The sequence below is a fragment of the Phycodurus eques genome, chromosome 15, assembly GCF_024500275.1.
Source record: "Phycodurus eques isolate BA_2022a chromosome 15, UOR_Pequ_1.1, whole genome shotgun sequence".
In the NCBI taxonomy this organism is placed as follows: domain Eukaryota; kingdom Metazoa; phylum Chordata; class Actinopteri; order Syngnathiformes; family Syngnathidae; genus Phycodurus; species Phycodurus eques.
The window spans coordinates 23,860,118-23,873,553 of NC_084539.1; the positions used below are offsets into that span (position 1 = coordinate 23,860,118).

General features: G+C 44.1%; 1 protein-coding gene across 4 annotated transcripts in view; it reads right to left on the minus strand.

The window, feature by feature from the left end:
* The window catches only part of grk3 (G protein-coupled receptor kinase 3), a 56,926-nt gene that overhangs the window by 12,441 nt on the left and 31,049 nt on the right, over window positions 1-13,436 (minus strand). For all 4 annotated transcript variants that reach the window (XM_061697576.1, XM_061697575.1, XM_061697578.1 and 1 more), the window contains 9 exons: window positions 13,314-13,392; window positions 11,992-12,122; window positions 11,811-11,905; window positions 10,539-10,646; window positions 3,286-3,352; window positions 1,248-1,348; window positions 889-955; window positions 723-818; window positions 346-508 (listed from right to left, as the gene is read on the minus strand). In XM_061697576.1, the coding sequence (XP_061553560.1) occupies window positions 346-508; window positions 723-818; window positions 889-955; window positions 1,248-1,348; window positions 3,286-3,352; window positions 10,539-10,646; window positions 11,811-11,905; window positions 11,992-12,122; window positions 13,314-13,392 (907 nt within the window). The remainder of the gene's footprint in view (window positions 1-345; window positions 509-722; window positions 819-888; window positions 956-1,247; window positions 1,349-3,285; window positions 3,353-10,538; window positions 10,647-11,810; window positions 11,906-11,991; window positions 12,123-13,313; window positions 13,393-13,436) is intronic.

A 13,436-nucleotide genomic window follows, 5' to 3' on the forward strand; every position in this document is an offset into this window, starting at 1 on the left:
TATATGTCTTGCTGTGAGTAGCACCTGTTTAAATGTTTAGAATTACCCCAACATTTAAGCTAATTTCTGTTAGCCAGCCTATGTGATTTCACATTATGTTAACATGAAGCTGCAGACTTTTTCTTTTGGGTGTTTTAAGTATACATTTGATTCTTTCTCTTGTTATGACAAATACAGCTTGAAGCAAGCACGGTTTGCCCCGTAATATTGTAAAATGTGTCTTAATCATTTAATGTTTGTTAAAGCATGTGGGAAGGGTAAAACGGGGGGAGAGAGAGAGAAAGAAAGAAAAAAAAAAAAAGGGGGGGGGGGGGGTTTGGCTCTACACTGTCGCGGGTTTCTTACCTTCCTCGTGTCCGAGCTGTTTGTTCTTGGCCCTCTTGCGGGCCTCGTTCTTGTCTGTGTCCGAGTTGACTGCGTCGTAGACGGTCTCGGCAACTTCCTGTTGCCAACGCTCGGAAATCACCAGTGGGAAGTTCTTGTACAGTTCCTGGTCGCTGTCCAGGAGCTGGACACACAAACGCACAACACCACACTTGGGACCAAAGACTTGGACTGCAGCATCGTGTGTGTGTGTGTGTGTGTGTGGAAGCATTTGTATGAGTGTGTGTGCATTACTATGTGTGTCTGTGTGAGAGTGCGCATTCGTGTGAGTGCCTGAGTAAGTGTGAGCGTGTTTGAGTGTGCGTGCAAGTGTGTGAGTGCGCGTTTATCCCCTTCACCTTGATGCCCTTGGTGTCCTCCTCGTCGAAGGAGCCGATGTCGAACGCGTCGGCGGCGTTGACTTCCCCTCTGGGCGGGATCAATGGCGGCGAGTACTGAACACGCACACACACATTAGACTTCCTAACTTTAACGAATAAATATAATGATGAACCCTCAACCTACCTTCTGCAGGTAGACCTGCTGCCAGTCGATGCCCTTGAAGAAGGGATGGTCCTTGACCTCGGACGCCCTGATTGACAGGCCACACAAACATGTTAGTCCTCGTGCGGCCACCGGGGGAGAGCTGTTCTCCTGCGTGAAGATATGACGCCGCCTCGTCTTCTCCAACAGCTCAAAAGTCAGCAAAAAGTCACATTCGATTCTAGCTGACCTTGTGGACGGGCGCTATAGAAACTTGGTGTTTTAGCACTTTGATCTTAAATTCTAACCCTTGAAAATGCTTCATTAATAAGAATTCAAGCATGCAAGAACTGATGTCAGATCACGTGACGTGTGTGTGTGTGCGTGCGTGTGTTCGTTACCCCCGGCCCTGGCATCCCAGCCTCTTGGCGACGTCGCGCTGCAGGAGACCTTCCAGAAGTTCTTTGAGTTCGGCCGTGAACGAGTCGGGAAGTTCCACGTTCTCAAATATGCAAGAAGAAGAAGAAGGTCACTCGCTTTGCACGTTCACGAGACGTGACCCTTCATCACATGAGTGCCATTAGAAGAGCTTTTTTTTTAACGACCAAAAGTAGGAGGATTAAAGGCTGAAGCAGACAAAGTCACCGGACGAACTGATCCATCTGATTTGTGATGATAGCCAAAGATCACACTTTAGCTGTTTGCGCGTAAAAGCCAAACACTGATTCAGCAGCGCCCCCTGCACATTTGGAAAAGAAATGCGGCGCCGAGACGTTTCAGTCTTTGAAGTCGGGCGGATGTGTCGTCGTCATTGTCACAGGACGCAAGAAAAAGACCCAGTAAAGTGAATTCAGAGAAATTTGTTTCAAAGTACATTCTACATGTTTGAATTGCTGAAAACTGGCAACTATGTAGTACTGAATTGTGGAGCTCTAGCATTAAACATTTTCAACATTTCATTTTGCAGATTGATTTTTTTCAGGCCGGGCGCGGGGGGCACCCAACGGCACCCCAAGACGCACTTTGACGTGTGGCATGAGTCGCCCACTAGACAAGAACTTGAGCGCCTTCCTTGTCATCAGCAGCGGTTATCCGCCATAGTCGCAACGTGGAGTGATGCCGGCCGTAACGCGTTACAACTCCTTTGATTTGGACAAACGTATCTGATGTCTTTTAACATATTCCTTTAAATGCCGGTTGGGTTGACTTTCTCTGAATGGCATCATTTAAATCTGCTCCAAAATGAAGGACTTCTGCTACCTTTGGACAACCGGAAATTTTGACCCAACCCGATCATGTGCGCTGTGCTCGGCTGTATGACCGTTTGCGCCGCAAACTCTTTTAGCTCTTCTGCCGTAAGGTTGCTAAAGGCTCAAAATAGAAACAAAACTGAGAAGCAGTCCTCCTTTCTGCACGCCGTCGGGCTGTACGTTCACCGCTTGTAGTGATGGCATGAGCTATTATTGACTTAGTTACATTTCATAAATAAGAGGCGGGACCCACTTAAAAAATGTAATTAATCTTGATTAATCACATTTTAATTGTATAATTTTTAAAAACTTTTTTGAATTGAAATTGATTTTAGTAGATGACTGAATCAAACAAATGACACAGACAGACTGGACAGACTGCCTAACCCTACAAAACAGTAGGGGGAAAAACAAACAACATTCCTGGTCAAAATTAAATACACCTAAAGTTTGTAGGGCAGTTTTTCAGAACACTCCAATTATTGCCTTTGAAGTGGTTTCCACATGGCAGTTGAGAAGTTGTCGCTGCCTATATGTAGCACGTTTATCTTCTACCACGAGAAGCGGTCTATGGCAATCCGCTTTGCCAGTGAATTTGCCTCCCATCAGTCGTTTCTTCAGATTCCGCCGTTTCGGTGGCCGAGCCGCGACGTGCGAGTCAGTGTTATCGCCGTACCAGGAAATCGTACATTGAAAAAGGTTTGGAACACAAAACGCCATTCAAATGCAGGTTATTATTTGTGAAATGAATGAATTGCTTTGTAATTATTTTTAATTAAGGCTTTAAAAGATCTATATGGTCTTCATGGTCCATATTTCCTATATTTATGATCTTTAAGTTGTTTTTTTTTTTTTGCTCAAGAAAATGAAACTGGCAGTCATTTTCAATGATATCAGTAATTTTTGGATCAAATGTTAAATAACAAATTGCCTTTGGAACACCCCTTTTTCCATCTCCAAAATGGACACTTCCGCCATCTGCGTCGTCAGGCTGACGTGTTCGAAATGTGGTCGGGCCAGAATCTGGCTGAAAATCAGAAAACGAGCCTAAAATCTCTACTGAGTCCATTTCGGGAGGGGTTTTTACCTACAGAAATAATTTTTAAGTGGCAAAAGTCCCAGTGTGGTCAGTTGGCTTCGCGACTGTTCCGGAAGCTTCCATCATGACACGTTTGTGCGTGCGTCTTACCATAGTAAGCGTCATCCTGTCAATCTCGTGTTTGTCTTTGGTCTTGTGCTGCCGGAACGGGCTGTGCCTGAAGGGGGCGATGGTGGGAGTGGGGAGGAAACACACGAGAAAGACACTTTAGTTAGTTTAGTGTGCGCGCACACACACACACACACACACACACCTGAGACCTGTGGCATTTACACACATCAAAGTTACACTCAAGATCAAACACGGCGAGTGCGCATGTGCACGCGTGTGAAAGGGGCAGAAAGCTTCAGAATTGCTGCTGACGGCACAAGACGGCGGCAGAACACTCACTATTTATGTCCAAAAAAAGCTCCTTGACTCATTTCAACATCGTGATACCCTAACTGCAATAAACCCAAAGGGCAAAGTGTGTTTTTTTTAATAAGAAAACTAGCACACTATCAAATTGGGCTTCATGAAAACACAGCAATGACAATTATTTAGAATGTAAATCAATGAAACAGTTTATGCCACATTTTTTGCTTCAATTCAATGGCTATTGTGCTGCTCCTATTGGTGTGTTCGCCTTGGCCTCCTGGGGGCAGTATAATACAGACAGAATAATGCAATATGAGAATGCAAAAATATTTTTCATCCAGACAACCGCAACGCCTCTGCAAGCTGCAGTAACATTGGTCTTTCTTTGCTGAGGATAAAGAATAATGCCAGTGGGTATTGTTACATTATCCGTCTACATGTGTTGCTCCACAATGTGTGTTTAGATGAGACGATGTAGTCCATCTGTGTCAACTGTGGGCCTGTGAAGCCCTTTGAGACTATACAAATAGCCTTGACTTGCTTAAAGGGTGAGAACACAGACCCTGGCTGTGAGGCTGACGCTCGAACCAGTCGCCCACCGTGCCGCCACACTGGACCTTAATAATAATAATTAGGTCAGCCTCACTGCACGCAGTGCTGATGTCGCAGACGGGACGTGGCATCCGCAGCCTTTTGCCCTGGCTGTGCAGAAGACAATCACTATGCTGAAAACTGTGCAGAGCGTTTTCCCACTGCGGCAGACAAATGAGGAATTTGATCAAAAGTCACCGCAATTGGAACAGCGATAGCTGCAGCAAGACGCCTCCCATGCCAACACGTACCTTGTATTGCTCGCATCTTGTAAAGAGCCATCCGTCACTGTCAGCATTGCTGATAGAGTTTTAGTGATGCATTGGGAAAGTGTCGCAAGATAGCGGGTCAGTTTAAACACAGCCCTGCTAATACAGATGAACAACACCAGGAGCAATCAAGACCGGCTAAAGAAAAAGAGCCACAACAATGGAAAATCTCGTCTACTGAAGAATCAAGAGGCTGTTTTTGCTGCTTCAGACAAATCCAAGCACAAGCAAGTCCTCAGAGGTGCTAAAACTCCAAAAGCTGCCGAGTGTCCTTGAGCCATCCAGGGAAATAAAACGATTTGAATGACATTGTTTCTTTAAAAAGCTCGATATTTGACAGTTATTTTGTCGATTCATAATTACATTCCTTAATTCCTAATTTTAGAAGTGTGCTTCAAATAAAATTACGTTAACCAGATTGTCATTATTATTTAATCATTTACCAGTCAATACTGCAGCAAGGGCTAGTGCATTCTGTGGCTCCGGCCTAAGGTCTTGGCTCCTTGCGGCACGAGACACGTCACCCCCGGCTGACGGTGGCTCACAGTGGCTCAGCCGCTGACTCACGGTGGCTCACCCGGTGGCTCACGGAGGCCCACCGCTGGCTCACAGTGGCTCACCGCTGGCTCACAGTGGCTCACCCGGTGGCTCACAGTGGCTCACACGGTGGCTCACAGTGGCTCACCGCTGGCTCACAGTGGCTCACCCGCTGGCTCACAGTGGCTCACCCGGAGGCTCACGGTGGCCTACCGCAGGCTCACAGTGGCTCACCCGGTGGCTCAGCCGCTGACTCACGGTGGCTCACCCGGTGGCTCACGGTGGCCCACCGCTGGCTCACAGTGGCTTACCCGGTGGCTCACGGTGGCCCACTGCTGGCTCAGTGGCTCACCCGGTGGCTCACAGTGGCTCACCCGGTGGCTCACAGTGGCTCACCCGGTGGCTCACGGTAGCCCACCGCTGGCTCACGGTAGCCCACCGCTGGCTCACAGTGGCTCACCGCTGGCTCACAGTGGCTCACCCGGTGGCTCACAGTGGCTCACCCGGTGGCTCACGGTGGCCCACTGATGGCTCACGGTGGCTCACCCGGTGGCTCACAGTGGCCCACCGCTGGCTCACAGTGGCTCACAGTGGCTCACCGCTGGTTCACAGTGGCTCACCCGGTGGCTCACGGTGGCCCACTGATGGCTCACGGTGGCTCACCGCTGGCTCACAGTGGCTCACCCGGTGGCTCACAGTGGCTCACCGCTGGCTCACAGTGGCTCACCCGGTGGCTCACAGTGGCTCACCCGGTGGCTCACAGTGGCTCACCGCTGGCTCACAGTGGCTCACCCGGTGGCTCAACCGGTGGCTCACGGTGGCCCACTGATGGCCCACTGATGGCTCACGGTGGCTCACCCAGTGGCTCACCCGGAGGCTCACGGTGGCCTACCGCAGGCTCACAGTGGCTCACCCGCTGGCTCACATTGGCTCACCCGGTGGCTCACCGCTGGCTCACAGTGGCTCACCCGGAGGCTCACGGTGGCCTACCGCAGGCTCACAGTGGCTCAACCGGTGGCTCACAGTGGCTCAACCGGTGGCTCACCGCCTGCTCATCTCGGCATATTCAACTTGCTGCTCATTCCACGACTTCGTATGTGCTTAGAAACGGCTTGTTGTTTTTGATAATGGTGAATATACAGTAGTGTACATTAATACGTGTAAGTGCCATCCACATCTTAATTCATGCGTCAATCAAATAAAACATCGTAACGTCTTGGTTCCTCGCGGCATAATGACGTGACTTGTGGCTCACCGCCTGCTCATCTCGGCATATCCGACTTGCTGCTCACTCCATGACATCGTATGTGCTTTGAAACAGCTTGTTGTTTTTTACATAGGTCAATATATATATATATATATATATATATATATATCTCGATATATATGTGTATAACTACAATCATCCAATATACCTGGTGTTGGCCCATATGATGATACTTTTTTTTACTCTATATGGTTGAATGTTAGAATTTATGTTTTTTTGTTTTGCTATGTTTTTTTTTTTTACCTTGGTGTATTGATTGTCTATAAAGTCTCTTTGGCCATGAAGACTTTAAGATCAATTTCATTTTTTATTACATTTTCTATGAGGATAATTTTCTCAACATAACACTTGAGACGATTGTTAATTTAGTGGGCAGAGGAATTGTTACTGATTAAGGCGACAATATTTAAGTATCTGTTTACGAGACACGGTGTATTTATTCCTTAATATGCCGAGAGCCACCAATGGCTCGGAGCAGCTTGGGCATCCGATGTCTAATAATGGCTTTTTTTTTTTTTTTTTTTAAATAGTTGTCAATATACAGTGCTGTATATGAATATGTGTCAGTGCAATCATCCACATCTTAATAAATGCTTCAGTCCAACAAGACATCTTCTCTCATTTTCATGCTCCTTTAATTGCCACTTCTTCAACCGCGGCTCACCGCCGGCTCATATGCTCATATCGAAGCATACGCTGGGGTAATTTCTTGAACTCGAAAGATGTTGCGTCTCCACTCGACTTGCTGCTCATTTGACGACATCGTATGTGATCAGAATCAGAATCCTCTTTATTTGCCAAATATGTCCAAAAAAACACAAGGAATTTGTCTCCGGTAGTCGGAGCCGCTCTAGTACGACAACAGACGGTCAATGGACAGAGAACACTTTGGAGACAGAAAGACACTGACAAAAAACAGTCACTGAGCAATAAAGGGTTAATAGTTATCTGGTAATTAGAAACGGCTAGTTGTTTTTGACAGTTGTGTATATAAATGTATAAAAGCAATCATCCAAAATACCTGCTGAAATCAAATAATGAAATATTTTCTCGTGTTCGTGCTGGACTTAGCCCATATGGTTATACAATTGTTTTCTCCATATGTTTTGTTAAAATGTATGTTTTTATTTTTACCTTAGTGTACTGATTGTGTATGAAGTCTCTCTCTTTCTCTCGCTCTCTCTAACCCTAACCCAATGAAGCGTTACGTGACCTTCGTTAGTACCACAACACTTCCACAATATGCAGAGACTCACTAATAAATATTTCATGTCCGAAATATTTGACGATCTAAATTCGATGGGTATTGAGCACCCACTGGCAGAAGCATAAATTGGTGCCCCTCTGTGACAGTGTTGAATTCTGAAGAAATTGTATTCACGGTCACATTTAGATGGCTTTCCAGAAAGATCGTATTCATTGATTTAGAGATATGGACATAAGCATATCATGGATATCATAGCAGCAATAGTGGAGAGGAAAATTGAAAAAGTCATCAAATTGAATGGGGCATGCAAGATGGGGTGGGCCACCGCCTTTGGCCACCCAATCATAGAACTAACACTACATCTATACAAACATATATATATATATATATATATATATATATATAGTACATGATTTTTGATTTTTCGGCCTATGAAAATGTTATATGAATTTTTAGATTCTTTAGGTGGTGTCCTGCATTGTGTACTATTTGAACCTCCTGTTCTGGACGGGGTCAGCCAGGGACCACACCGACGGGGCTACGTAGTGTCAAACAGTTCCCCACGTTACATTTCGGATGTGGCCGGACAGGTTGCTCGGCACGCAAACAACCGGACAAAACCGAAATATTTCCAGCCCCATGATGGAAGACTGTGCTCCTACTGGTAACAACATGAAACTGGCTGCCAGTAAGGAGCTGCTGGTTGAAACGCAGCGGGCGAACAACGCTCCCAGTAAATAGAAAGCGAATGACAGCAGCACATCCCATCACAAATTCGGACTGACGAGGAAATAAAGGTAATATGTAATACATGAGCTTCTGTGAGCTGTGTTGTGTTTTCTCAAGTAAAGGCACTTAATCAACTCCCTATTCTGCAAAAACTTGATCAATCCCCTAGATTCAGGATGCATTATATTGCAGGACTTTGAAAAGAAACTCCAGAGTGGCGACATCCCATCCAACAGGATGTTTCTTTGGAAAAACAGGGGACTTGATCCTGCGCTCAGAAAATTTGACAGTCGTCATGTTACTATATTTGATGACGTGAAGGTACAAGTATATACACACTGGCCTTTTCTCTTTTTGGTAAACACAACTCCTGCTCTTAACATGATTGGGGAAAAAAAATAATCTTGAAAGCATTTTTTTCCCCTTTTTAAAGAAAATGTGTCTTTGCCAGGTTAAAATGTGCCACTTTAAGAGCTCTTATTTCAGATGATCAAAGCCATTTTCCTATGTCCCATTTTGCTTGTTAACTCAGACTGAAGACATTCTGCAAAGACTACAAGGATTGTTACCAATTCCCGGACCGGTTGCCGATAAGCAGCTCAACCTCGCTGAGGTCGTTATGTCTGAGGTGAGCTAAAGAGGAAAGCATTTACAGCAATGAAATGAATCTTCACTACGGCTTCACATCTGACATCTGCCTGCCGCTGCCACAAATTATACAGTATACTGCCTATTTTCTTCTGTATTAAAAATATATATTGTGGTGTAGCATATATAAAGAATGTAATTAATTTGTCAGGCAAAAAAAATCATAATCCTATGTAAATTTGACAGGTTGCCACATAATTTCATTATCTTGTTGATTTTTATTCATTGGCTGCAAAGGCACGAAATGTCCCGGTATCAGGCTGAATATATTCTTCAGACTACATCTTTGAAGGACAACAAAAGGTAAAGGACACCTTGTACACATAATGAATGCATTGTGCCAGTTTTGGCTCAGTCATTGTTGAGTTTAAGTTAACATCAGTATATTTTTTCCCAACAGACCTGGAGAAGTCACAAGTCGTGATTCAGAAAGCAAGGACGAGGTGAGATTGTGTACTGGACTCGTTTCATTTAGTTACATCATTTTCATTTATATAACCTTTATTCATCCAGGAAAGGCAATCGAGGACAGATTTTCATTTGAAATAGCGACCTGGCTGCCGATAGCAGAGTCAATACATTTACCAAATTATTCACAGTAAATTATAGGCAATCTTAAATTGTGACATGTAAATATCAATGTTCAATGACTCTTTTTCAACTTGTGTCTTGTTTGAGTGAGAGACAGCAAGGCTGCCGCAGAATGAGGGGGAAACGAAGCCAGTTTCCCCCTCATTCCAGCCACGAGCCAGTGCGACCCGCCGGTGAGCCACGGTTGAAGGAGTGGCAATGAAAATGAGAGAAGATGTCTTGTTGGACTCAAGCATTTATTAAGATGTGGATGATTGCACTTACACATATTCATATACAGCACTGTATATTGACAACTATTTAAAAAAAAAAGCCATTATAAGACATCGGATGCCCAAGCTGCTCCGAGCCATTGGTGGCTCTCGGCATATTAAGGAATAAATACACCGTGTCTCATACACAAATACTTCCATAATGTCGTCTTCATCAGTAACAATTCCTTTGCCCACTAAATTAACAATCGTCTCAAGTGCTATGTTGAGAAAATTACCCTCATAGAAAACGTATTTAAAAATGAAATTGATCCGAAAGTCTTCAAGGCCAAAGAGACTTTATAGACAATCAATACTCCAAGGTAAAAAAAAAAAAAAAAAAAAAAAAAAAAAAAATTCTAACATTCAAACATATAGAGTAAAAAAAGTATCATCATATGGGCCAAACAGCAGCTATTTTGGATGATTGTACTTATACACATACATGACCGATGTAAAAAAACAACAAGCCGTTTCAAAGCACATACGATGTCGTGGAATGAGCAGCGAGTCGAATATGCGTCGACATGCCGAGATGAGCAGGCGGTGAGCCACAAGTCACGTCATTATGCCGCGAGGAGCCAAGACGTTACGATGTTTTATTGGATTGACGCACGAATTAAGACGTGGATGGCACTTACACATATTAACGTACAGTACTGTATATTCACCATTATCAAAAACAACAAGCCGTTTCTAAGCACATACGATGTCGTGGAATGAGCAGCGAGTCGGATATGCCTCGATATGCCGAGATGAGCAGCCGGTGAGCCGGTGTGAGCAGCCTAACCTTTGTGCTGGTGCACCAAATATGTTGGGCGCACCAGTGCAACAAGTTCATCTAGAGCCCTAAAGGTGACAGCTCGAGTTAGGAACGGCGTCGCGCTGTGGCTTACCCTCGTAGGAGCTTGAAGAGCATGCAGCCGAGCGAGAACCAGTCGGCACTGCTGTCGTACGCCGTCCCTTTCTGGAGGACCTCAGGGGCCATGTAGCCGTGGGTGCCCCTGAAAACACACCAAAAAACATGAGTACACAACAACAACACAGCAGGATCAGGTCAGCCATGTAGAAAAGTTAGTAAAGGACTCGCACCACTATCACATCAATGCAACTTAAAAAAGAATACACAAAAAGGCAAAAGTGTATTTCGTGGTAAGGAATAACTACAGTGGCAATGCTACCAAAAATCAAAATCTTTTGTCTTATTTCCAGTCAAAAAACCCATTTGATTACACTTCAAATAACACTCATGTCAAAAGTCACTTGTCGTTAGACAATTTACAGTTGTTTCAAGCTAGTTTTTGACTTAAAATAAGTCGAAAAAGACTCATTGTTTTTCCTATTACAAAGGCAGATTACTCAACCTATTTCAAGTGAAATTTTGGTTAAGTTAGGTGATGACTTTTGACTCGAAATAAGACAGACTTGGTATGATTTTGAGGTCTTGCAGTGGACGACGTGCTGGTCTATTGGTGACTGCGCAATCTAAAAAGAAGTCTGCAGGTTTCTCAAGCATCTCGCTGGAGGCCAAGCTTGCACATTCACTACTAACAGCACTTGGAATGAACAAGAAAAATCAAAGGGCTAAAAATGTTTTTTTAGCATTTGTGACACTATGAGGCGGACGTTGCGAGGTGAGAACGCTACAAGGACGCTAACGAGCTCCTCTGGCGTCAAGGTGAGTCTCCTAGCGATAGTATGCGACAGACGTCAACACGTGGTCATAGCGTTAGCCTAGCCGCCGGGTGCCTTGCAAGTTAGCTTGCCTTGCAAGCTTTTCTGACATGACGGTCGCCATTCACTCCATTGCCTGCGTCATAATTTTCACACATTGCCACACATACTCCGTTTTTCGAAAATACATATAAATACGCTGGTCGAGTGTCAGGTGCTTAAACTTGTCCGACTTCCAACGTTTTGCCATTTCTCTACCTCGCGATTGACGTGACAAGCTGTGAAATTCGCTTGGAAACGTCCGCGTCAGCAAATGAGTTGAACAGACCGGAAATCCTTTTCTTAAGAAATAGGCAGTCAAATTGGAAGATGGCTCAGCGCACCCGCTCGTAGAGCGCGGCGAGTGTCGGCAACAGCGCAGTTGACCGAAGCCATGAGGAACACCCGCGCGCACACTCACACTCGCACGCACACACACACACAGAGGCACTCACACGCTGGCGTGAGGTTTCTTCTTGGAGAAGTCGCAGGCGAGGCCGAGGTCGGAGATGCGAACGTGGCCGTGTTCGTCCAGCAGGATATTGGCAGGCTGCGAATGACGGCCACAGATTAAGCCGGGAACGGACTTGTCGTTCACGTGTGTGTGTGTGCGTGCGTGCGTGCGCTCGCTCGTACTTTGAGGTCTCTGTAGACCACGAAGCGGTTGTGCATGTGCTCCAGGCCCAGGATGATCTCGGCGGCGTAGAAGCGCATTTCCTTCTCGCTGAACACGCCGTGCTGCGACAGGTGGTAGTGAAGGTCGCCGCCTGCAAACACAACGCACGCAACATATGCAGAAGACACGCAAACACACAAAAATCTTTTATCGGACAAATGAGGTAAAACAAAGCAACAATAGGTGTACGGAAAATATTTGGACTTTAATGACAGTTTAAAAAATACATTGTATTTATAATTATGTTGTCATAATAATTAATCAATTAATACAATTTCAAAAAATGTAATATACAAATGTGTCAGTATATTGAACTTTTTGAAGCTGTATTAAATATTTTATTGTAAATATATAAATACATATATATATACAGTTTGTCTTACAAATATTAGTATTTACTATAAGTTAACAAATACAAAAACCAAAAAGTTAAACAGTCATTGTTGTTTGTCTTACTATTTCTTATTTTCTTTACAAAAACATACCATTTAAAAAATATATAATAATTGTTTGTTTTATTTTACTTACAAAAAATGTACAATTATTTTATTTACAATAAATAAAATTAACCAATACAATTTCCCAATTTGTCAATCAAATAAAAAAATAATTTTGACAAAAGAATACATACAGCGATTGTTAAAGCTGGAACGATTCTGCATCCAAACCGAAAACACACGAACCTGTGTCGTCTTTTCGTCCTTTCAACTGTGTTCCTCCATGCGACACGGTGCTACCAAACTTCATATCACGAATATTATTATTATTATTATGTTGTAAGATTTTAAGCTCGAAGATACATTTGTTCCAACTCTTTTTCCGCTTCGCCTGAAAGTAATCCGCTTTTTCTGAGCCGGACGTTCTTTTCTCCATCCTGACTGTCTGCTGCGTCGGCAAGCTGAGAACCCAGTCGCGGATGCCCGTGTCCGGCGACCTCAGCTTCTTCTGCACGCGTCAGAAATCGTGAAATGTATCAAATTGTGACCTTGGTGTATCGTGACAGCCCTAGTAATTGTTTCATGCTAATATATTTTATTTATGTACGATAACTAAACTATATAACGTAATTAAAAATGACTTATATAAGTAATGTTTCTTCATGTTGATATTTACAATAAAATCTACTGACAATTTATTTCATAAGCTAAATTAATAAATACAGTTGACTTTTTTTTTTTTTTTAGGAAAAATTATTTCCACAAATTAAATATTACAATAAACAATGCGAGTGCCGTGTTGGTTTGAATTCATTCAAAATCCAATGTGTTGTTGCTACGGTTACCGTTCATGAGGTCCAGGATGAAGCAGAGCTTGTCGGGCGTGTGGAAAGCGTACGTCATGCACACGATGAACGGGCAGTCCTGCAACAGCCACAACGCCGCAGGTTAGCCCCGCCGCGCCGTCT